At 36.1% G+C, this 26,553-nt stretch overlaps 1 protein-coding gene and 1 long non-coding RNA gene across 2 annotated transcripts in view; both read left to right on the top strand.

Moving 5' to 3' along the window:
- The window catches only part of LOC140171428 (uncharacterized), a 392,810-nt gene extending 371,172 nt beyond the window's left edge, over nucleotides 1–21,638 (top strand). The window contains 5 exon segments of the mRNA XM_072194688.1: nucleotides 6,130–6,309; nucleotides 7,945–8,157; nucleotides 12,275–12,394; nucleotides 13,788–13,928; nucleotides 17,187–21,638. Of these exon segments, the coding sequence (XP_072050789.1) occupies nucleotides 6,130–6,309; nucleotides 7,945–8,157; nucleotides 12,275–12,394; nucleotides 13,788–13,928; nucleotides 17,187–17,258 (726 nt within the window). The 3' untranslated portion in view covers nucleotides 17,259–21,638.
- LOC140171429 (uncharacterized) lies at nucleotides 21,639–25,839 on the top strand. The gene is made up of 2 exons (XR_011861597.1): nucleotides 21,639–22,839; nucleotides 23,103–25,839. It is a non-coding gene; the product is annotated as an uncharacterized lncRNA (long non-coding RNA).
- Nucleotides 25,840–26,553: the final 714 nt, after the last annotated feature.

Raw genomic sequence — 26,553 nt, 5'->3', positions numbered from 1 at the left:
CCCCTCCTTATCTATGTTTCTCCAATGGTAAACCTACTTCATGCACTCTTGGATGTGATGTGTGTTGACAATTACAATTGATGATTGAAAAGAAAAAGGATACTGGGAAATCATTGTGTACTTGCCCGCTTTGCATCTCATTCATCAATTTAAGAATGCAAAACAAAATGTGATATCGCGGGGTGATATCTAGAGACTGCCTTGTTTATTTACCTGTATTGGGCTATTCCATTTAAAATCCATACCACCCCTGTTGAAGATTTTTGAAATGGAGCTGCCTAATGTGTTCATTCCATTTGAAATTCATACTCCCCCTGTGGAAAATATTTCCAAAATCTTATGCAGGGGTGGTGTGGATTTTAAACGATATATTATTGTTATTTTATGTAGATATCTTTGTAGCAGATAAATAGGAAGGGCATTAATTACACTATATATACATGTAGTACATATAGAAAGCTAATGAAAAAAGATGCACTGATATTTAAAATTAAGACTATACTATTTTTACCTTGGCGAGTCGGTGGCATCAGTGCACATTTCATTTAGCACAGCTTTAAAGAATTTTGTGAGTGTTCGCTCAAAGGTTTTGGTGTTCACATATTGTTTTTGCAATGCCTGTACGTGCTTCCATACCTCCGGATGCTGTATCTTGTGAATGGACAGGCGGATTGAATTCAGATTTTCAGGATCAGTAGGTCATGGTATTGTTCATGGTCATATACTGAGGTCACGGGTCATTTGAGGTAATATTGTAAATGAAAATTTGGTCTCATATGAACAGTTCAAATCCTATTGCAACCATACTTGGGTCATAGCTGCACTATGGGAACTCTCATCTATTGGAAGTGTTCAAGGTCATATACAGAGGTCAAAAGTCATTGCAGGTCAATTTGTAAAATGCCATTATTTAAGACAGTTAAAATTTGGTCTCATATGAAAAGTTTAAATCTTAATGCAACCAAGCATGGGTCATAGCTGCATTATGGGTACCTTCAAGTATTGGTGGTATCCAAGGTCACATACAGAGTAGCACTACTTTCGGGCTCTGTTGCTATTAGTATACTATCCAGAGAGGTTGCGTCAGCAGACGCGCTAGATTGAACGTCTCGCGCTACGCGCTCGCTAAGTCCGTGAGGGCCACAGACTGCGGCTAATACAGAGGTCATACAATTTGACATTTAGCTGTTATAATATTTCTGAATTTAAATCACCCTAATGGTGGAGGCATCCCAAACGACGCCTTGCATGGAAAACTGACGTTTCTAGTTACATCTGAACTCTTCAATTTGAACACCAACCAACCTTCAGTCAATATCACGCACACACACAATCAAAAGCACAATAACAGGTGCCTTCCTTTTTCGGCTCAGATTTTTGTCCATTTATGAGAGAATTTTCTGTAAAAAAGCAGGTTTACTCATCCTATCGTGTGTCAGTGAGTGCACTTGAATCATGCAAATTTTGTCATAGATACCACACAATAGGCTATTGCAGTTGAAATTCATACACCCCCTATGGAAGACATGACCTTAATTTCACACACAGGGAGTGTGCATTTCAAGTGGATTTGCCCATATAGGTAGCTCCATTTGATATTCACACTCCTTGTGTAGGAAGAATTAGGCTATGTCTTCCATAGGGTATGTGGATTTCAACTGGAATAGCCCAGTGCTTGCATATTGTTTAGCTGTGTTTAAACAAGAATCCCTGTTCTGTCATGAAGGTCTTTTTTCGTTCATTTATGAGATTTTTATGATTAATATGTAGAGTCGACTATGCTCAGTGCACTAGAGTTACATCAATTTGATCACAGATATCCTTCAAGTTTGCATAATCATTGGCTCTGTTTGGGAAAGAATACCTCTTTTTTTGTTCGTTTATGAAATTTTTTTTTGATGAATACGGTTTTTTGTGATCATGTAATATGACAATGAGAGTACTGTGACTTCAACAGATTTAATAAACTTAGGGATGATTATTCTTAGTTTTCATGTGCATACATTCAAAATAGAAGGTCAAAGTGTAATCCTTTTCTTTTCTGCAAATACATGTTCCCTTTGGAAGACATGACCTTAATCTTCACACAGGGGGTGTGGATTTCAAATGGAGACCAGGGTTGCCAAAAGATTTCAGCCCGAATCGCGGGTCAAATAATCGAAAAGTCGCACAATTTTTCTCTTTACCATTGGTTTCTGTTGGACAGGAAATTGTCAAAAGTCGCGGGGAAAATCTTCAAAAGTCGCCCAATTGGGCTACCAAATGGCAGGTTTGGCAACCCTGATGGAGACACCCATTTAGGTAACCCCATTTGAAATTCACGCCCCCCCCTGTGTGGAAGATTGAGGTCATATCGTCCATAGGGGGGTGTGGATTTATGTGGAATAGCCTAAAAAAGGAAAACAGAGTCCAAAAGGGATTTTTTTGACATAAAATGTCATTCTATCCACCCCAATTTTACATGGCAATTTTTTTCAAATGGATCCTAACAAAACGTGATGGCTGACGGTCAATATACCACAATGGTTCAAATTCAATCATAGATACTTAAGAGACATGCCGTCTGTAGTGCCTTCATAATGGGTTCTCAGAAAGCATGCATGCGCTCATTCAGGGCTAAAATATGCATAGCAGTCGTCAATTAAGTGTTTATTTTGTCTTCTGTTTCATGGCGCGCGTGTCTGTAAGTTTTTCTCTATGCTGACATTCCTCTAAAGATGGACTAACTGTTTCATTGAGAAAAGATTGATAATGAAAACAGTGGAAAGTCAAGAAGCTATGGTGAGATTAGAGGGAATTTAATAGGAGCATGTCTCCTGCATTAGAAAGATTCTGCTTTTAATTTATTGCTTTGGCTATGTGTATTGAAAGAAGGAAACTTACAGAAAATTACAGAACAAATTTTTTGAGATTGAAAATCATTCTGCCAAATGAAACAATCAATCCTGATTATTCATTTAATACAAACTCTCAATAAATGTTAAATATCACTATTTGGCCAAATTTATGAATTAGGGCTAAAACATGCATATGCATTTTTAGGGTGTTTTTCACATGCTGTGACAATGACTTGTACAGAGTCTTAATTTCAATTTGTGCATTCTAATTTTTGAAAAATATCCAGTTTCATTCTTATAACCAATCATTTAATTAAAGTAACCAATAAAAGTGGAAATTAGCATAAAATATTGGTATATGCTCAAGATTTTGAATGCTTAGACTTGTTTCAAATCTTTGATTTTTGTGACTTGATTTTCAGAAAACATGCCAATTCTTTTTTCAAGAAATTGATCAAATGGATAACTTTTTCTTTTATCTCCAGTTAGTACTAAATGAATGATTAGGATTGAACTGTTTCATTTGGCAAAACTTAATAAAAAAATTTTAATCCTCAAAAATTAGTGATGAATTTTTCTGAAATATGGAGTAGAAGGTGTAGCATGTACCCTAAGCATCGTGGATAATATGATGACTGTCTGTTGGAAAATAGTTATGCGTTATTCAAAATTTACACCAGAATTGTATAAAGATGTTTCTTCTCTCAATGTATTTCTAAATCTTAGTTATGATCATACTCCCCTGGATTCTTGTATTACAATATTGAAAATAACCAAAGTTTACACACAAAACCTATTGGGACGAACTTTGCCGACAACGATTTTAGAGTGGAAGTCAGTCACGCTAATTACCTGCAATGCTCAGGGGACACGCCACCTCCCCTAGGGTGAAGCTGTTTTTGTATGAATTTTATAATATGAATCTGAAAACAAAATTTGTATGGTTAACTTTTTTCACAAACTTGAAAGGTGTGTCTTATTATTTTGATAAGAATTATTTCAGGCTTTGTGTTCAATTAGAGTCCTTTGTACTGCCACATTTTGAATAAAGCTTTAAAAATAATGTGTGCATCCAAACATCTATCAAGATAGGTTCATCATGGTTTATCATCCTTCTTGTTTGAGGGAGGTGTTTCTTAATGATTCTGATGTCATTTGATTAACTTGGGGAATACAGATGATGGGATACATTGTGCTGGGTTTTGTTTTCATCAATGCATTGGAAAGAAGAAATTATAATGCAGAATTTGTGCCTTGAAAGATGTCTTTCTATAACACATCCTACCCTCTGGGGTAGAGGCAGCATAATGATTTGTGCATGTTAAGGTGCATTAATACTACTAATAACCTGATGTAGTGAAAAATTCATTCATACACACACCCGTTGCACATTTTCACCATCAAATGTGGACCCTATGAGCCTCCTATGTAGTTAACAGCATAACCATGGACCTCTATGCAATAACATTTCACTATTGAAAGTGTGGACTTTTGTGGTAAGATATAACTGCCAAATCATGGACCTGGTATTACACTTATTGTACTATGGGGGACTTATAACCCCATATGCATTATTACAGCAAGTAGCGCCCTCTGTCGCTCTCTTATGCCTGTGGATGTCTACGGTTCCTGTGGGTCCACACTTTTATGATGAAATGTCATAGATGGGTCTACATTTGTCAGTGAAAACAAACAAACGAACACACACACCACCACCACACGTAAGATGTTACAAACATATGATTGACATATTCCCATTCAGGCCTACACTCTATAAATGTATGTACCTATCAGCTCATATCAGATATCATATTAGCTATAAGCTTAACCTGAAGGAAACCTGCTAGATTTCATAAATAAACTGATTTCTGGGCTCATATAGCCTGTAGGATATTTTATACTTAATTTACATTCCTATTTACATTTTATAAGAAGCAGTAGACCGAACAAAAGCTATATGCAGACAGATCATTGCAACCCTCGCTGTATGGCATGATATACTATTACTGTACGAGGGGGTATCAAAAAGTTTTAGAAATCGCTCAGAAGTGGAAGAGCTATATCAATGAAATTTTGTCAGTGCAATCACTGGTCCTTATGTACACTATGGTGCAAAAATGGTCTCATAAGTATGTTTACTTTTTTTACAGGCGACGCTAGATGCTAATAACCTGAGTGCCCCAGTTACTGCGCATAAACTGCAAGATTGAGAAAATTGAGGCAAGCAGCATTATTAAGATCCTGCATTTGAAGGGTTGCAGTGCCTAGAAAATCGATGATGAAATGAAAGTTATCTTCGGTGGTGATTGTGATATTGTCACTGTTGCTTTTTGGAAAATGAATTTTTTGTTTCATCACAGATTTTTTGGGCACTGTAACCCTTAAAATGGAACTTAATCATGCTACATGCCTCAATTTTCTCCATTTTGCTGGTTATGCGGTTACCGTGATAGGCAGGTACTGACATCTAGCGCCTGTAAAAAAAGTAAACATTCTTATGACACCATTTTTGCATCATAGTGTACAAAAGGACCAGTGATTGCACTGACAAAATTTCATTGATATAGCTCTTTCACTTCTGGGCGATTTCTAAAACTTTTTGATACCCCCTCGTATATGTGCTATTGATCACCATGCTAGGCATACGACTTATTTGAATTCTGTATTGGATATATTCGATATCTACCCATGAATAAAACATTGCAACTTATACCTATTATACCCTGCCTATGAATGCATGGACACAAAATAATTTCCGTCTCAAAATTTCAAAATTAAAAATGCTTGTCAAATAAAATTTGAATTTTAATATTTTTAATATTCTTAATGCATATTTAAGTTGGTACTGCAAAACATTGTTCTATACCTGTGTCTAAATTTGTCCATATGTCCATAATTTATCTTGACCATTAAATTGTTAAAACCAAATTTCTTGCAAATTTTTGATCTAGAAATGTCGGTGTTACCAGTATTCAATTTTGAACATCAGGACAGACAGATTCTTAAGTGGTATGGATTTATATTCTTCTCAAAATAACCGACCAACTCATTAACTAATAAACCGTTATTCTTTGCCGTTCTCCAAACCAGACTCTTGCGATACCGCAGACCGTATGTCAAATTTAGTTGCAGTATATATGGAGATATCTGTCTCTATCGAAGTAAGAAGCTGTGTTGCACTCTTGATGCTGTTATCAGTGCCGGTTATATCACAGATTTGGTGTTATTGCTGTAGTAAATATCGAATTGTATCTAACCAGTGGACAATATTTCTTGTTCGTTCCTATCTCAGGCTCAGCTGATCGCCCAGACCATCGGTCAAGCTTTCGCCCTTGCTTACCTGGAATTCCTGAAGGCCAATGGCATCGAAGATCCTCATGTCTTTGAGATGGACTATCATGACGTACTCAACTCACAGGAAATATATGGAGATGACTTGATGTTGTTTTCCAATAAGGAATGTGAGAAAGAGGTAGGTATCCTTGCTTCATGCATAATACCCTGTAGGAATGTTTACCTTGTGTATAAGAGCTACAGGGTAAGTATAGCTCCCAAGTAGGAGACAATCCCAATATTGGATCAGGTCAATGAGCTCAATTTTGTGTAGCATTGGGGTATTCCAGTTGAAATCCATACACTCCTATGGAAGACATGACATCACCCACACAGGGAGTGTGTATTTCAAATGGGGTTACCTGAATTGGCAGCTCCATTTGAAATCTACACTCCTTGTGTGGGAAATTAAGGGCATGTCTTCCAGGGGGTATATGTATTTCAACTGCAATAGCCCATCAGCCTTTCATGGGAATAAGATAAAATCAGGTATTGTTGGTTAGATGAGCTACATATTTTAGGCATAAATGATTACATTGGGTACATAGCAGTTTTATTCTGGAAACACCCACCCTAGGCACTGTAAAGGGTAGGGTATGCCAAAATGGTGCTTTTCAGAGTTTTCTTTAAACACTTTTTCCAACAGGTTGGCCAATGTGGCTACATTTTACAAAATTCTCTACAGTTAGTTTTTCTGCACAGTTTCCTGTAAATTTGCCATTTTTAGTTGAATTTCAATTTCTTTTACACATCGTTAGGCTGTCATCATAATTAGAGCCAAATATTTGATTATAAAGCCTGTGTCATCGGCTCTTCAGGCTCTTTTTTTCTGAGCAATTCTTGTAAAATTGCTTGCTTTCTTTAGCAAATTTGGCATGTTTAGTGCAATTTCCAATTACTTTCTAAGCAAACTGCCAGGTTCTCATCATCTTCAAAGCCACACACACATACCTGCACCTATGGGACCGAGCTAAAATGTTGCACATCTCACATCTCCAGCATATCAATTACAGCATACCTGGATATCAGTCCAGCAAGCTACTAGCCGCCATGTTTGCTCATCATGGAAACTTTTCTAGGTTATCAGTAAGAAAACCTCCAGAGAATTTCTATCTGTTTGCTTTTACCTTGATGTGCTGTGATGAGGTGGAAAGAAGGAAGAGAGAGAGATGTCTTAAATTCCAAGTAATGTCTTGTTTTAGAAAGGTCAAATAATTCAACGCCCTTTGACACCCGGAAGTTCTTATATGCTACTTTATAATATACATGAAAATAGTCTTATGTGGCAGTCCAACTCACATATATACAAGCTAAATCTCACATGTTTTTGTTTATTCTAATATTTGTGTCACTTTCTGTATTCAATTGATGATATTCATCTATTATAATAAAAAAGAAAACACAATTAAGAGCAAAAATTGGCAGGATAGAATTGATTTTCAAACCAAAAACGTAATAAGCTAATAATACATTTTTTCACCATAGGGGCTTAGCGGTAATGAGGTGCTTACATTGCTCTTGGGAAATAAAATGTATAAAGTGACATTTCGGATGACATTTAAATAGCGTATTCCCAGCAAGGGGATTGAGATCTATGGTTGTAAAGTCACCATCTATCTTGTAGACTCGGTGTACGATCAATAAAAGCCATACAAATCATTTAAGCACTCGCCTTGTTGTCCTGTCATGTCGTAGCTAAATGGCAATGATGAAAAATAAATGTGTTTTGTGACGAGTAATGAACGGTTTTGGTGATGCTTCTCATCTCACACAGGTCCTGGTGGAGAAAGAGCGCGGCGAGATCATGGGGATGGTGATCGTCGAATCCGGCTGGGGTTCTTTAGTGCCTACTGTAGTCATAGCCAATATGTCTCCGTTTGGGGCAGCTGCTAGATCAGCAAAGCTTAATATAGGTGATCAGATTATGTCCATCAATGGTACGAGTCTTGTAGGGCTGCCATTAGCCCAGTGCCAACAGATTATTAAGGTGAGTCAGAAGTCAGATGCGTTAGGTTAAATGAAAGAAAAGAAAGGTTTGCCTGATGTACACCTATAAAAAAAAAGACGCACTGATTTATAGTGCGCTACACACAGGCACAACGCCTAGACGTTGATCCACAAGCCTCAGCATACTTTACTAAAGCATTGAGGTATATAGTCTTGTCTGAAGTTGTGAGTAACGCCATGTTGGATTTCATAGTGGCAGATTCAATTCATGTGTACTACCATAATCCAGGGATGGGTATACACATATGCAGAAGGGCCATTTGTGCCTACGATGGTAGTGGAATCGCATAAACGCACTGGTTTGCATCTGTCACTGCGAAATCCTACATGGCATTACTTTCAACTTGAGACAAGACACATAATAGGACATCGATTGTTTGAGGACAGGGTCTAAATAGTGAACTATCAACTATTGCATCATATACTGATGTTTGAAGCACACATTGTGCAAAACAGTGCAGGGGAAAGAAGAACCACATATTGCACACTAGCACAATTAAACATAAATTACAATGGAAACATGACATGCATAGGCAGATAAACCAGAGAAAAAACTCAGGACATACATGTACCAAAAGTTATTTTACAGCTTTTTTTTGTATTCAGGAAATCAGGGCAAAATGGTCATAAAATTCCAACAAAAATGATTGTAAAAATAATGTTGTTTGTTTATAAGCAATTTGAAATCAATAACAAATATTGAAAATCAATCTTTAGCTTTCCTAAAATCTGGTTTTTGGGTGTTTCTTTTCATGCCTTCTTGCCTTGGCAATTGTATCACATTTGTGACACGATCAAGGGGAATGAGTCGGATGTCGCTAATATTGATTTTGAGATATTGGCAAAGAAAGTGTTAAAATTCTTTTGTTTTATATTGTTTTCAGCGATTGATAAATTGACGTATCTTCGCAAAGAAAAGTGGTATCAACATGGGGTTTTCAGTTTCTGAAAGATCTAATTGTCCTCTTTAGAAACATAAATAAACCTCATTTTCGACCAGGGTCGACATGTGACTCATTCCCCTTGATCATGTCACATTTAGGCATCTACCTCAAACTTACGTCAACATATTTGTCAAGAATACATTAGCATGTCACATAATCCAATGCATGACACATAGGGACATATGGATGAACACAAACTTAATGACCATTGAGTTCAATCTTGAGTTTTATACTGATGTATATGTTTCATTTTAATGGAGGACATGATAGATGTATGCATCAAATGTTCTTTCTTAGGTACAATAGTTTATTGTGAAAGAGTAAAGTAAAGTATGGATTTCCATAAAAATGTCTTTCATTCATTCCATTAAGATTTAGATGGATATAATGTCAGTATGAACTAGAGCAAAGTTATGATTTGGTCAGAATGCAAGACAACATTTTTTTCAGGTTATAAGTTGCTGAAATGGGCTATTCCTTTGAAATCCATACACCCCCTATGGAAGACATGACATTAATCCCCCACACAAGGAGTGTGAATTTCAAATGGGATTACCTGAATTGGTTGGTACTTCCATTTGAAATCTACATACCCTGTGTGGGAGATTAAGGTCATGTCTTCCATAGGAGGTGTATATAGATTTCAACTGCAATAGCCCAGTGTCCAAAGAGATTAGAATGTATAAAGCCACCATATTGTAATGTCACACATGGGGACAGAAATAATGTATAGATTTCTAGCATTTATTAAAATCCCACAATAACATGAGTCTTTAAGCTAGAGCATGACCAAGGTATGTGCCTTTTAGAGCTTAACTCATATAGTCCTTCAAGAATGACCTCGGCTATGTGTGGGGGAGGGGCTCGGCCGAAGGTAGTTTTAAACTTCTTAAGCCGAGAGTCATTCTTGAAGGACTAAACTCATATTGTCAGCACAACGTATTACAAACAGAGGGCGAACAGGCATACACTTAAAATATCAAAGTTTGCTGGGCTTAGTGCATGGCAAAATATACTATACAAGGTATACTATTTCGTGCTCCATGAGGAATATGCAAACAAGACGGAATCTGCACTCTAATCTAATCTCTTTGGAAATATCTGGAAGATTACAAAGAGATGTATAGATCGCGAGAGATCCCAATCGCACTGTAAATCATAAATTCATGTACATGATCAAATAGTAAAAGATGCTTTTCCTGTTTTATTTATTAGTGAAAGCTCCCCAATGAAGAACTTAATTCAGGGAGCTTTATATAGTCTTGTATAAAAACAACAACATATACGAGGGTCATTCAAAAAGTTCTACCTGTTGGGTCATAACTTTTGCTTTGTTAAAGGTAGCTACTTTAAAATTTGCATACATATAGTTCGTAATATCACCTACAGGTGGTAAAAAAATCATGTCAAGACCATTTTCAGATTTTTGTTGGTGACCTGAAAAACACATTAAGATATGGTAAACCGGAAACGGTGACGCATCTTTGGATATTGCACTTGAAAACATGCGTGCAGCCAATGTACGAACTTCCCTCTTTAAACAAAAACTCATATTAGTAACAATATAAATTTTGAATGAATATACACCTTACAGTCCAAAACATCATCTGTGACTGAAAAATAAAATTTTGATGGACAGAAATTACCCAGAATTCCAATTTTGAGGGATATCTTGTAACATCTCAGGTATTGATAATCAGCATAGTGTACATCCCTACAGCGTGACTTTTCTAGCTGTGCTTTTAGATAAAATATAAAAGTTAAAGCTACTATAACACATTTTTCAGTCAAAAAAGTAAATTTAATTCCCTTTGTGATCTATTGTGGTATTTTATTCCAAAGAAAGCGACATAATGCCACCATTTTACACCATGTTTTATAAAAGTCAATATCTTCATAAACTGTGTTTGTGGTCATTTATACTAATTTTATTACACTGGCTATTTGTTCTATTAGTTTTGTGCATATTAATGTTCATCATTTTCAGTTTGTGGCAACCGTTTAACCAGTACATATAATTTTATGATTATTCTTGTGTTTTATACAGTTTTTACTGTTTAACATGACCAAATGGAATAATTATGGGATCTTCAACACACTTTACTTGAGACGCCTTTGTAAATATTGTACATATTTTGACCGTTTCCGGTGAACCATATCTTACTGTGGTTTTCAGGTCACCAACAAAAATCTGAAAATGGTCTTGACAATTTTTCACCACCTGTAGTGTAGGTGACATTACGAACTATATGTATACAAATTTTCAAGTAGCTACCTTTAACAAAACAAAAGTTATGAACCAACAGGTAGAACTTTTTGAATGACCCTCGTAGATAGTGTTTGAGTGCTTGGCAGTTGATAAATCCCTTGGTAATCTATGTGACAGCAAGTGTCTGCAAAACACGCTGTATACTGTCAACCGCCCATCAAAGAAGCTATGACAAGATTAAAGGGACTTCTAAGAGATCTGTTACGGACCATCAAGGACCAAAAAAAATCTGTAAAATTGTTGATAAATCAGGAAAATACCATAACCCCATTTTATTTCCGAAATATCAATTAAAGATAAAGAAAACTGAAAGGTTACATCCGTCTTTGAGATCACATCCCATATTGGATTTGCATGGAATTCCTTAATTATGCCTGGGCACACAAATTTCTAATTCTTTATGCCTGGGTATAAGGAATTTCATACAATCTTAAAAGTTTTGATCTATCTTGGCATGAAAACACAATATTCTAGCTTATTCATTGAAGTGGTTAGTTACTCTATGCATTAGCTAATATTCTATAATTGCAAAAAAATATGGATGTCTGAAATTGGGCTATTCCAGTTGAAATCCATACACCCCCTATGGAAACACGGCCTTAATATTCCACACAGGGGTGTAGATTTCAAATGGAGTCAATCATTCAGGGCTTTCAGACACTCTGTGTGTGGAAGATTAAGGTCATATATCTTCCATAGGGGGTATGAAGTTCAACTGGAACAGCTCAATGTCCCTTTAACAAGAATCATAAAGAGATGTGGTGTTATAAATTATGAAACGGGTTGATATTGGGAAAATGTGTGGATATATTATGGAGCTTGGCTCATTATCACAGAAACACTGTCATATTGTAACCATATGTTTTATTTTATTTCATTTGCAGTCGCTAAAGAGTCAGTGTTTAGTGAAATTCAACATGGTATCCTGTCCTCCTGTAACACAAGTCCTTATCAAGAGACCAGACACCAAATATCAACTAGGCTTCAGTGTACAAAATGGCATCGTAAGTATCTATATACCAACAAGCATTGCAATGATGTGAGGGTGCTTCACCTTCCCCTCCCCTTCCCTTTCCCCCTCTCCTCCACCTTGCACACACTACCAATCCAAAGCATGCATATATTCAAAAGAATGAGTAATGGAATCTTAAATTTCTATTTACCACAAAGCATTGCAATGATGTGAGGGTGCTTCCCGTCCCCCTTCCCTCTCCTCTGCCCCTCCACCTTACACACACTACCAATCCAAAATCATGCATATATTCAAAAGAATGGGTAATGGAATATTAAATTTCTATTTACCACAAAGCATTGTATTGTTGTGAGGGTGCATCCACTTCCCCCTCTCCTCCACTCTTCCACCTTACACGCATTGTTGAGCCAAAATCATGCATATATTCAAAAGAATGGGTAATAGTAGTAAACCCTTTGCATAATTTTTATTTTTGAGCAAGTTTTGAGCACATTTCATTTGTAATGATTTGACAAAGCAATTCATCCATTGGTCACTACATTTAAAGATATGCAATTACCATTACTTGGAAAGAAAGTAAAATCAGTGAAATATTTCTATCCAAATGGTTATTTGTAAGCCAATTCCCTTGTAATATCATCTCTAACCAATTAGCAGTCAGTGGGGTGTGTGTTATATGACTGTCATCGCACCATCAAGCATGTATAATACTTCACATAGTCATGACAGTCTCTATTTGCTTCTATGGAATTTCTATTTGCCATCGTTAAAGATTCATGGCGTCATGTCTCACAAGACCCTGGATGGATTATTTGCTGTTTAGTATTAAACTTAATGCACAAGGGTTTTCGCTGCAATTTGCAACAAAATAAATAATGCTTCTGCCCCCATATGATGCAAGGTCTTTTTTGGAACCCTCTTAGCTGAGATCAGTGTTCTTGCTATTATTAAGGGCCCATACCTATTTACAAGTGCACAGCCTTCCGCAGCTAGCTAGCCACAATGCTTAGCTCCCATACACAAGTTTGGGAAAGCTGCGCAATGGTAATTAGGTATGGTCCCAAAGACTGTATGGTGTGAGATTTAGGGTAGGACTTGGAAGAATTGCCGCAGCGTCTTCCAGGAAGAAAAAGGAAAACATGGTTTCAGTCCATTTTGACCATTTATTGAGATTTTTGGACCAAGCCTTGGGCCAAAAATGTAAATGAATAGTTAATTGACCCACCAAGAATGTCATTAGGAACACTGGCCGAGATACTTCAGTGTACTTCATCATGTTGAAGGCGACTCTTATAGTATGAGCAGTGATGGGGGTTGATGATTCCCAAAATATATTATCTCATTCAAAAAATTGCTATTATTGTGTCAATTTGCATTCTTTCTCTGATTCTAAGATATTCTTATTGTGTGATTTTGTGTTTCAGATCTGTAGCCTAATGAGGGGAGGTATAGCGGAGAGAGGTGGTGTACGAGTAGGCCATAGAATAATTGAAATCAACGGTACTAGCGTAGTAGCCACAGCACATGAAAAGATTGTAGAAATGCTATCAACATCTATAGGAGAGGTAAGAAGACTATGTGTATTCATTGTGAATCCTTTGTGTGCTTGAGGGACTAGGCAGGCCGTTGCAACTCGTATACTAGCGCAATACAAAAAGGTGGCGACAGCGTCGGCTTTCCCTGTGTATTACCCTGCACGAACATGGCGTCCAATGGCGTCTCCCGGGCGGGGCCATTTTGGAAAAGTAAAGAAAAATGCTGCTGCCACCACGATAGTACTAAAAGCTACGTAAAAAAAATATGCGTAGTGCTGTGGAGACTTACTTTAACTTGTGCTAATTAAAGAAAAATGCTGCTGCCATCTACGTCCACATGTTGCAAGCGTGACGATCGCCTGGCCTCACGTCGACGAACGGAGTTTCAAGTCCATCGCACTACGTGCTCTATATACTTAGTCCATGGACTAGGTATAAATAGGTGCACAAGTGGAGGGCCATAGAAAAATGAAATCATTGTCGCAAATTACTTCAGCAGTGCCCGACTGTTCTCCCTGATTATTGTGTAAAAAGAATTATATACCTCATATATAGATTCCTGTCATCTGATTGGTTGAAAGCGCAGTCATTGAATTAACTATGACCGCAAAATGAACTATGGACTGTTCCATGGAAATGAACTATGGACTGGTCACATGCGTCACGATCAAACTGCGCAATCGCAACATCCACGTATCCACTATCCATTCGGTATATAAAACAAATATTGACTGCTTTATATTCGGGAAATGGTTAAGATTATAGCCCCGCTGTGAACTCAAAACCATGCTATGTTGCGCCTCGGGTCATAGCATGGTTTTGAGATCACCTTGGGCCTATAATCTTAACCATGCCCCTCATAGCAGTCAATATTTGTATACTATGTCATGCTATGCTACACAGCTTGTTCGACAATCGAGGTGCCGATGTGATGATGACGTGAATCAATTGGCTAATCAGAACAGAAAGAAATTAGACAAAATAATGCATGTGCGCTGATGTTGATGCGTCTAATGCATTTATATAACAAATTATCACTAAAAATGTTGGAAAAAGAACCAATATAAATGCATCAACCCGCCCGAAAAATGAATCAATCCAACTCGACGCGAACCCGCGCGAAACACTGCGCATAGTACGCGGAGTGCACAATATACACAATCAATGCATGTTTCGTACTTTGATATAGGAGTGTATGAATTTCTGATAATAGGTTTGTGTCTGTGGCATCATAGCGGATTTGGGTTTAATTAAACTTGGGCAAAACATTCATCAAACTGGTTCTAGCAGCCCTCTGCCTATTGTCATTATGTTCCATTTGAAATCCACCCCTATGGAAGATATTACCTTAATCTTTCACACAGGGGGTGTAGACTTCAAATAGGCCTAGAGTCACCTATTCAGGTAACCCTATTTGATATTCACAATCCATGTGTATAAGATTAAGATCTTGTTTTCCATAGGGGGTATGGGTTTCAACTGGAATAGCCCATTTAGTGTTCATGTCAAGAAGTGTACTGCATGACAGTACAATGCACATTGATATTTTAATAATAGCCAGGATTAAATTTAGTGCTTAAGGTAAATCAAGTGCAGTGAACAAGATTATATACAATAAAGTTACTCCACACTAGAAACTGAAATTGGTTTTTAATTAAAACTAGATTCCTGATGATATGAAAGCATTATGATGAAAAGATGAAACAGCTTTCATTGTCAGAAAGCAAATAATCAGAGAATAATAATAATAAGAGACCTTTATCATTGGATCACAATAAGACAATAGCCATGCTGTATCTGTATTCCCTCGTTGCATGCGTGAGTTTTCCTTCATCACTCTCATGTAACATTTAAAATGTAGAATCTATTCAACAAATAATCAAAACAATGATGATAAAATTGATGTCATCTCATCCATCAGTACATTTTCTTGGTTGCTAATAAATGAGTGATAAGACAAGCACCATTTATTCAAAAACCAATTATGGGCCCTGCTCAACGGGCTATTACAGTTAAAATCTATATACCCCTATGCAAGACATGACCTTAATCTTCCACACAGGGAGTGTGAATTGCAAATGGGATTACCTGAATGGATGACTCCATTTGAAAAATGCACCCCCTGTGGAGGAGATTAAGGTCATGTTTTCCATAGGGTGTATGGATTGCAATTGGAATAGCCCAATGTTGCATTGTAAAAACTCAAAAATGGAGTTCTGCATCACGTTTGATTGATTGAATAAATAAACACATTTTGCAAGATCTGGATGTGCTCTTTTCATTGAGGTAAATTTCGTCACAATAGAACCCATGTTGCACTAGATAGCAAATCAGTACAGAAAATGGAAATGGGAAAATTATACTCTACAATGAAGATTAATTACTAGGAAATCTACAGTTGTGAAATCAACATCCCACAAAAATGTAGAGAAGCGCACATCCGCCAAAATATCTGTACGCGAATATATGAGGTTATACACTAGATACATCATTCATTCTCCCATTTCAGTTTACCTTGTATTACTTCAAATTACATGGAAATCTATACTACTATAATTGAATATTATCTGAAATAATGGGTTTTCATGTTGGGCAAATATTCGCAAGGTAATTGCAGATTTAGAGAATGAGGAAGATATAGTTTTTGTTGATTTGAAGATTCTTTCTTTATGGGAGTGTGCATCTGGGGTAATGGTTGGGAAATGAAAATGGGGAATGATTTCAAGAATTGAATATCCGTATTTGTGGCACACACAAGTAGGCAAGACTGGGGCAGATTTACCATTTAAATTCTGATATTCATTTTTGGCAGGTGGGTAAAATTCAAAGCTAACCACCTGTTTGGTGAGACAACAATTTTAACCCTAATACTGAAAGTGCTTTTTTGCTATCGGAAAGAAAAGAAAGAACAAAAAAGGAGAGAAGATGAACAAAAAAGTTATTTGGTAGCCTCAGGATTCGACCCTTAGACCGCTCGGGTGCCAAGCACAAGATCACCAACCAGTAGCCACATGTGTATATATGACTTGGTGATTGCGTCATGGCATCACTTGGGATGCTTGCATGCGCAGTAGAGCTAGAGATAAATCAGGATAATCAGTTTTCAAAATGTCTGGTCAAAATAACTTAACAAATTACTGGCAACACTGGCAAGTGCAAGAAGAAGTGAAGGTACCCCTCTGATGATGTAATTTACATAAACATTTTCATCATTGAGAAAAAATAATATACCTCCAGACAGATTCAAAATTTGATTATAATTATTTTCTTCACCTTGCTCTTTTGCAGATTCGAATGAAGACTATGCCTCTATCCATGTACAAATTACTAACAGGACAGGAACAGCCTGTGTACATATGAATGAATGGTGACGTGATCAGACCCAACAGCATTAGAGCCACAGTGGAGCTAACTATAGAGGGCGATATAACTGGTGAAGGATAAATTACCATGACAGGAACGACTTACTCTATGTAGAGGGCGTGGTTGCAGTGATAGAAAGCATCATACTACTGCACAATGGACACATCTCCACTGATAGGACTCTTTCTGTGTAGTGAACTTGTGCTCAACGGATGAGAGTATTCTACACAGAAATTAAAATCCTGTTGGAGAACTACTTTTTTTATAAACCCTGATTTTGAATTCCTACTAAACAGTATTTGAAACCAAAATTTGTATGTCTGTCACACTCATATAACACGGAATTGAGAAAATATGTGACTTATTGTATGTGATGTGTCCAAGCTTATAATCATTGAGATGAGTATGTGGATTTGTGACTGTTAATCGTTTTATTTCGTGACATCTGGCTTATAATACCAGTGGAATCATTCAGTGTGCATCCTGGCTTTCCCGCATCAAGGAATCAAACAATCATAAAATTACTGTCATCATTTGTAATATAACATTCTGCATTTTGGGCTATTCCATTTGAAATCTACTGTGTGAAAGATTTAAGAAAAGCCGTCCACAGAGGGAGTATGTTTTGCAAATGGAATTGGCAGGGTTAATTATTTTGAAACCCATACTCCCATTGTGTATGGCTTTACCTACATCTTCCACATCTGGATTGAGTATTTTAAATGGAAGTTATCCAATTGTCTATTCTATTTGAAACCACTCCCTCTGTGGAAGACTTTAGCTAAATCTTCCACAGGGGGAGTGTGGTTTTTAAATGGAATTGCCCATTTCAGAAGTGAAATGCAATGTGGCATCCTGCATCAAGATCCACACACGCAGCATGTTAAAAATTGGTAAAAAATCATTAGTTGGAGCAAGGAAGCAAACTAATCGGTAACAAAAATCAGCGCCCTCTTGTGGGGATAACTATATGTGATTATATATATCTGTATATGTGGAAATATAATGAAAGAATACATATTATGACGATGCCTTTGATATTGATTGATTGGAAATAAGTGTACTACTGCTGCTGCTGCTGCTGATGATGATAATAAGGATGGTACAGCGACAGCAAGCTGTGCTGTATGGAGTCATGGAGAAAAATGTCACTTCATCAAAGACCATCCTTGCTTATTTTGTTTTATGATTTCATTTTTGCCACAATGTGGCAAATATTAGCTTTAATGTTTGATGAGAAAGAATAAATCGGAAACATGTAAAGATAAGGATTTTAAGTAAAAGTAGGAAAATTGCATTAAAAGTAGTAAATTGCAAATGAATTGTTATTTGCAAGCTAAGTTGACAAAGGTAGAAATGAAGGAAGGTAATAATAATGTACCAATTTACAACAAAATACACTTGAAGATGTGTATACTGTTTTCCTTTTCAAGCCATTTTCAAATTTTCATTAGTGTAAGAGAAACAAAAATAAACTTGAATGAAGTTTGTTGTGGTATTAAGTCACCAAGAAGTTGAGTCATTGCAATCGTAAAGAAAATTGTTATAAATAATGTACAACTCTCATTACATTATGTAAAGAAAAAAAACAGTTTCTTTTCAAAGCTTTCAACAGGTCTTGTGTGTAAGAAACCACAAATTGAACAGTTACTTACAAAAAAGAAGGACCTATGTGTAATAGCTGCCTTATAGACATTTGACAATTCCTGCATTCTACATTGTACACATCTAAAGATATGTCATCTGGCAGCTATTGCTGGTGAGGCCTTCTTGCACTTGCCACTTGTCGGATAAAGAATGCCTGGTGGCATGGTGCATGTGTTGTACTATATGGGTAACTTGCTCATCAATATGGCTAGCCGATGATGTATTAGTGAGAAAGGTATGTAAACCATGTAGGGCCATGTAACCCAGGTGGGAAAACATTCTCTTTGGAATTGGATGGAATGCATGAAAATTTATGCTAAATTAGCCTTTATTTGATCTTGTTTCCTATTTGATGGAGACAAATTTCTCAGTGACTAGAGTTTGCCCAAATTGGAACAACCTGTCTGGATTTGATCATTTCATACAAGGCCTTTTGAAGCTTTGTAACAAACTTTGAACATCTATTTGATAGACAAAATTATAATTATATAGCATATCGAACATGACATGGTTTTTCCTGCGGGAATTTAATTTCCGATTTGATGCAATTCATACCTTGCCCTTATTTGACATGATCATGATTATTGTAAAGTACATTGAACTTTCTAATCTGCATATCAGCTGACCAAATGCAAATTACCTATTGTGCTAAGGTGCGTGGAAGGAAATTCAAACTTACACCAAAAATGATTGTGAATAAGGTGTTATCATGCGTGAACGTGTATAATATACTACAGTGAAAGTAAGTTAACATTAAAAATAAAACTGCAATATTTTGATACATATTCAAATGGTCATGTATATCGCTTTCTGTTAAAAAGGTCTATATGAGCCAAAATGTGATAAAATGTACATTTGTAGAAACTATATCTAAAAATGTTTTTTTTGGTTAAAACTTCTATAAAGTTGTTCTTAATATTCAGTTCAATATTAACTATAAAGACAACAAAAGATATGGTGAGAGTAATGTTTTTATAATCTCTTTGCAGTAGTTAGGATCAATAATAAAGAGTAAGTTAAAAAGATCTTTTCCTCAAAACTGACCGTTCATTTGCAATGGTATTAATACCATTTAAATAACAATTTGGTTTATTTTTTACTGCAAATAAGTTTCAATAAGTAAGCTCTTTGCAACCTCGTAGACAAGGTTTTAGTTTTTTATACTTGTGTGTTGTTTATTTTTCAACTTATAAGTGACGGAGTGGACATTGTTTTGGAGTACGTAGTTATGACAGATTATTTGAAAATGAACTTGATGATTATGATAGCATAAATTGTTTGTAAATTTGTAAATCTCTATATGATATAAAAAGGTGGGTTTTGTTTGTTTTTTTGTTTTTTTTTAGTAAAAAGAACATTGAAAATATGTTGTAATATATATTGATGATTATTTTATTACAAACAAGGAGATTTAATCATGATTCCGTAGATTAATAGTAAAACTCCTCATGAAATTAGTAATGTGCATTATTACTAGAGCAAAGAGCTCAAGGTATCATGGCTAAGTGTTTTTATTTTATAAACAAAAATAAGTTGCAGGAATTCTGCTCTTATAATTAGTTCTTACCTCATTGATTTATTATTTTTATAGATAAGTTTTATTTATCTTTATGTTAGCCATGTGAAAAGCCCAATAAAATGAAAGAACACTATTGCCAATGGTAGTACCAAGGGTAAGGGAGGAGACATGGGAGCTTTTCTCTCAGCTCTGGTCCCATAGCAAAAATCATGAACAATTCTACTTTCTTTGACAAAATTGGCAGATTTTCCCCCTTGAAATAAACCCCCAATGCTACCACTGACTAATTCAAATGGTTATTTTTAAAGAAATGAGTTGAGTCGCAATGAGGCACTTCTCAGACCAACTTGCTTAATCAAGACTAGCTTAGCATGTTAACCATGTATTGATAGATTCAGCACACAATGAGAGGTAATTTAACTAAAATCTGCTCCAAATATCAAGTCCAAGGTTCGGCGACAGAAAGATGTATGATTTCACAGTGCATTCCCTGTACAGGTGTATGAGTCTACTTGTTAATGCCACAGGTAATCATACAGCAACTAATGGAGATAAGTTTTTCTGCACCTGAGCGCCAGTGAAATATGCTGTATCAAACAGTTAACTTTCATTGACGTTGTTGTCTGGAGCAATGTGTAATATGAACATTATAGCAATAGTGTTGTTTCACTTCAGTGGGAAATGCCATGTTTAACTTTGATTGCTTTGAGTTTGATTTTCAAGTCACAGTTGAGACCCATGCATTTATATTGTTCACATTGATGCCATACTGCCATCACATGAATATCACACTGCCATCACATGATAAGTCACATGGATGTGACATTGATGTTCCATGAATATTCCATTTTCAACTTGGCCCATGTTGTTGGCTTACCCAGCTTGCTCACAAGCATTTTCAATTTGTCCGGTTCTTGCGAGATGCATATTTTTCTCCAGGAATTATAAACACTAGCTTGTACTTGCTTAAAGCTATATATAACAGCTGTTTACAATCTGCCAGAGACATCTCAATTGCCAGTGGGCATGGGCAGTTTTTAGCTGTGTCACCTGATATAATATACAGCAAACATGTAATCCTGTGGATATCGCATGATCAGTTGCATTCATATTATGAATATGTGATGCGTCCGAGTAGCCATCTAATGTGTCTTATTGGTAGACACATGGGCATCACATGATCAGTTGTATTCATTATAAATAAAGTGATGTGTCAGAGTAGTTATCTAATGTGTCTTATAGTTGGTCACATGGGCATCACATGATCAGCTGTATTCATATTATGAATATGTGGTGTGTCTAATAGCTATCTAATGTGTCTTATTGGTGGACACATGGGCATCACATGATCAGTGGAAATGTATTACACCAAATGCAATGGGCTTCTCAATTGTTTTGTAGAAAACTAGGAGCACGGCAAAACCTGTAGTAAAGTAGTTGTAACAAATCACAAGAAATCAAAATGGTGCTTTAAAAATCACAAGTATGATGATTATCAAGAAAAATAATTTGTGTAACTAGTGTAATAAGTAGCTATTTGCTTGCTGTTCTGTCACAGATATATGTACACAAGTATTGTGCTGTGGGTCATGAACTTGCCACTTGCATACAAAATATCTTTGAATTCAAAAGATTTCAATGGTATGTGTTTAAGTATACCCAGGCAGTGATGGTTTTGTATACCTTTATTGACAGAATATAATTCTTCATCATTGAAACCATTTTGACACAATTACTTGTGTTTCAGCAATGACACAGGCATGTGTTACAATTATGGGTCTCAATGGGCTATTCCATTTAAAATCCACACTACCGGGCTGTGGAAGAGTTTTGAAATAAATACCACAGGGAGGGGTATGAATTTCAAATGGAATTAGCACATTAACCAACTCTATTTGAAACTCAGCATCCCTCTGTAGAAAATTCAGGATGAATCTGTCACGTAGGGTATATGAAATGTGTTCATTCCATTTGAAATTCATACTCCCCCTGTGGTAGATATTTCCAAAATCTTCCACAGGGGGAGTGTGGAAATGTCCATTTTCGGGCCTCTAGTATAACAATGTCCTTTATTTTTACGCAAAATTGTGTGAAAATTACGGCCAGTTTTCTTGTGAAATTGGTGTGTCCACTTTCAGATTCTCTGAAGCACATCCTACTCAAACCAAACTTTGATAATCCAAAGCTGCATCATGCATACTTTGATCCATATTTCATGTACAGCTGCTATAATGTATAGCTTATGTTTTTGTGGCTTAGCCACTAATATAAGGGTGGCTGTAACTTGCAATATTACCTTATGCGGAGGCACAAATCCCATGACTATAGAGTCTCTCTTCTCTCTCATTTATAATTTCCGAGAACTTGGATAATATTAATAAGGAGGGTGTGCATCCTGTAAACATCTCTTAGGTCCGTATGCACAAAAGAGTTAGACTGGGTCTAAAGTTGGACCTGGTCTAAGTGGAATTTGGTTCCATCAGGAATGGTGCTTTAACCTTATTTCCTTCCTAGAGCAGTTAGCAAATTTTAAAGATTTAAATGCAAAGTTCAAAACCAATACAAAATAACTTGTAAAATGTAAAGTAAAGTGTCCTTTCTCCTGGTACTAAATTCCACTTAGACCAGGTCTAACTTTAGACCCGGTCTAACTCTTTTGTGCATACAGACCTTAGTGTTCAGGATTAGAGCAACAAATTAGAACTGACAAGCATCATGATTTCCATGTGGGTTTGATTCTTGCCAATTGGGGTCAAAGATGGAAATGGCATTACTCAATGGATTATCAAAACTTTTCACTGCGGGTGTATAGATTTCAATTGGAATACCCCATAGTCTGTCCACAATGAGTATAAAAAGACATCACTGCTATGAAGGATTCAATACATGATAAACAGGTTTTTTCATGAGCACACAGCTATTTGTGTATCTATGGGAGTTCACTCCCTTTATCTCAGCAAACCATTTGGCTCCATAACCTCGATCATGTTTGTATCATACATATTGTAATTGTATTTCATCTTGTTAAGTTATTTATCACATGTTAATTATGTTTACTATTGTCATATAAACAAATTATGTAATGGCGTTAATTACAAACAAAACTTACAAAAATGAAGTAAAATTACTTATTTTTATTACTAATTAACAGCACTATTATTAATTAACTGTATGTATAATGTATGTTGTAGCTATCGCGTAGTGGATCACAGATCTTAAGTAGACATGTAGGACCAACAGTTATTAGCATTTTTAGATGTTGTGATAGTGTTTATAGTCATTTGTTAGTATCACTGATCGTACTACTCCTGATTTCAGAAAAATACAGCACCAATTTGTTTGGATTCAACAAAATATTATCCACTGGATAATATATTTTTTAATCCAAAAACAAAATTGTGCTGTGTTTTTCTGGAATCTGGAGTAAGGTAAAGATTAAAGAAGAACTGTATAAAGCCAGCTAAGTAAAACAATATGTAAATCATTGACTATGCTTCCATGGAATTAACATGTTTGTAATTTACTTACGGGGGATTGGGGGGGTTATAATGTACTGTACAAAAAAAACTTTACACGTTACACAACCCCCTCCATAGATTGTGCCGTCTCTGCACTCAGCAAAACTTAAAATTGCACACTTATGTTAGTTAGTATCACTTTGAACAGTATGGAATGAACATGATACTTTGGACTTAACTAGTAGATCTACAGAATATTATAACTTCAATTAAACAAGACGTTTAACACCGGCAAAATCTTGAACTGTGATGTTGGTATAAGCTTAATGATACATTGTAACAGTACATGTCAGGCTGAAGAGTATGTAATATATTCAGATAGTGAAAATGATTATTGTAATAAGAAAATATGAATTACGACTATGATTTAATATTATCAACATTGCATAATTGTGTACTATTTTTGACAGTGCACATGATAATACATTTGTATCATGTACCTGGCACCCGATATATGTATGTTAGCGTTCCTCACGAGTGGCACATAATTATACATTTGTATCACCCTGACACCCTATATGTATGTTAGCTTTCCTCACGAGTGGTCATTTATGTTTTGTTAGATGGGCTATTATTAGAATACTTTATTTGGATCCATATGTGTACAAGTGTCATTGCTCGATTCCACTTGAAATACATACACCCACTATGGAAGACATGACCATAACCTCCAAAACAGGGAGTGCGAATTTCGAATAGGGTTACCTGAATGGGTAACTCTATTTGAAATCTACACCCCCTGTGTGTGAGATTAAGGTCATGTCTTCCAGGGGGTATATGGATTTCAACTGGAATAGCGCATTGTACTCCCTCCAATTGTCCAAGGTGGGCAATTAGTGTGTCCTGGCTTTTATTTATTTTTTAACATGTCAATTTTGTTACTCAAGTCATCCTTCCCAGAATTAAATATTGCCCCTCCCTTCGTAACTTAGGATCACAAAACGGGATCTGTATTTTAGTGACTAAGATCATTAAACATGTGCAAGCCATAAGGCAGCTATTCTAATTACACAGAATCCTGGGTGACTTACACCAGTTGTACATATCACTCTTGATACATCATGTCCTTATCACTTTCCTCTCAAATAAGAAACAGAAGAAATTATGTGTACATTTGCCAAAATGACCTTTTTCCCAAATGGAAGTGTATTTATATAATGGCAGGTCTTTTCCAAACGTTTACCGTTATTTGAATTAATACTATCTTTGATATAAATTTGATTTTTTTGTGGCTGTTATTCCATTAGATTTCTCTAAGGAGAAATATATTGACACTTGTTACATATGGTATCAAATATGGAAATGATATTTTTACTAGAAAATCCGATAACATTTGTACTCAATCATTCCCTTAGCCATACTTAAATAAATTAGTAATATTTAACTATAAGAGAGAATGTAAAGCTGTAAATTTCAGAAGCTTATAGACTCAAGTGTTGTGTTACCATAGCAACAGTTATGTATTAATCTGGCTGCCTGGCTTTTATTTAACAAGCTTGTATCATCCCATCAGCTCATTATTCATGTGTAGTACGCCCATCACTAAAAATATTGCATTTATGTGATGAGCCTATCACTGATGAAGTGAAGTTGTATTTTATGGTGAGCCCATCACTAGTTTATAGTAAGCCCATCACTTATGTAATAAGCCCATCAGTTTAAATCATGTAAGTCCCTACCGACCTACTCATGCACAGCAGGCGTAGTAATTTTAGGTTACATTATCATAATTTTTATATCTACACGTACAAACGAGACTTTTTTGAGTACTGCACTATTTATGAGTAATCTGCCTCTTGTCATTGTCATCATACTCCCCCATTGCATGTTATATCGATCCCTATGAGCAGCATAGCAAGAATATAATTAAAACTACTGATTTGTGAAATGAAAACCAGTTGCATTTTAGTTGTTTGTTTTATGTGTGTCTTGTAAATCAAGATTGATTCAAGGAATGCATCTTCAGAAATGTTTCTGACACTGAAGATTTTTAGGTTTTTGAGCGTCCAATATTATGTTTCTACTGAGACCATTCACAGGTTAAAAGACGATACAAGATAAATTCTGTACAATAGAAACTGACCTTCCTGATTATTTACAGGCGAATAGTGGTGAAAGTTTCTGCTAAGGAAAATAGCAGCGAAATATACCAGCTATTTACGCCAATAGAAACACTATTTAGTCAACTAAAATTAAGACAGCAGCAAGCCCATGCTAGCAGGCATACTACTGTAGAATTCCATCTACGAGCATATATGCCTCTACTTTAAGTTTTTTGAGACAAAAGGCAGACACCCTCCACAGAAACATTGGAGATTGAGCAACTATATTACTGATACAGGTGGCTGTACAAATATGTATTATTGTAAGACCAATCTATAATTGTAAGGTTTTTGTGGAGGGTGTTATTACCTTTTGTCTCTTTCGTCAAAAAACCACCCTCATTTAGAGGCAGATATGCCTGTAGGTGGAATTCTACAGTTTAATGACTTGTACCAAAACTTGGTTTATTTAGGTATTTTCAGCTGAAATTGGTCTAATAACACTGTAGACTTCAACCAGGCAAGGGAACTGGTGAAGAGGGTGTTCTGTAGATAGCAGGTCAGGC

This window comes from Amphiura filiformis, chromosome 15, assembly GCF_039555335.1.
Source record: "Amphiura filiformis chromosome 15, Afil_fr2py, whole genome shotgun sequence".
NCBI classification, from domain to species: domain Eukaryota; kingdom Metazoa; phylum Echinodermata; class Ophiuroidea; order Amphilepidida; family Amphiuridae; genus Amphiura; species Amphiura filiformis.
This window is presented reverse-complemented; position numbering and strand designations above follow the sequence as displayed.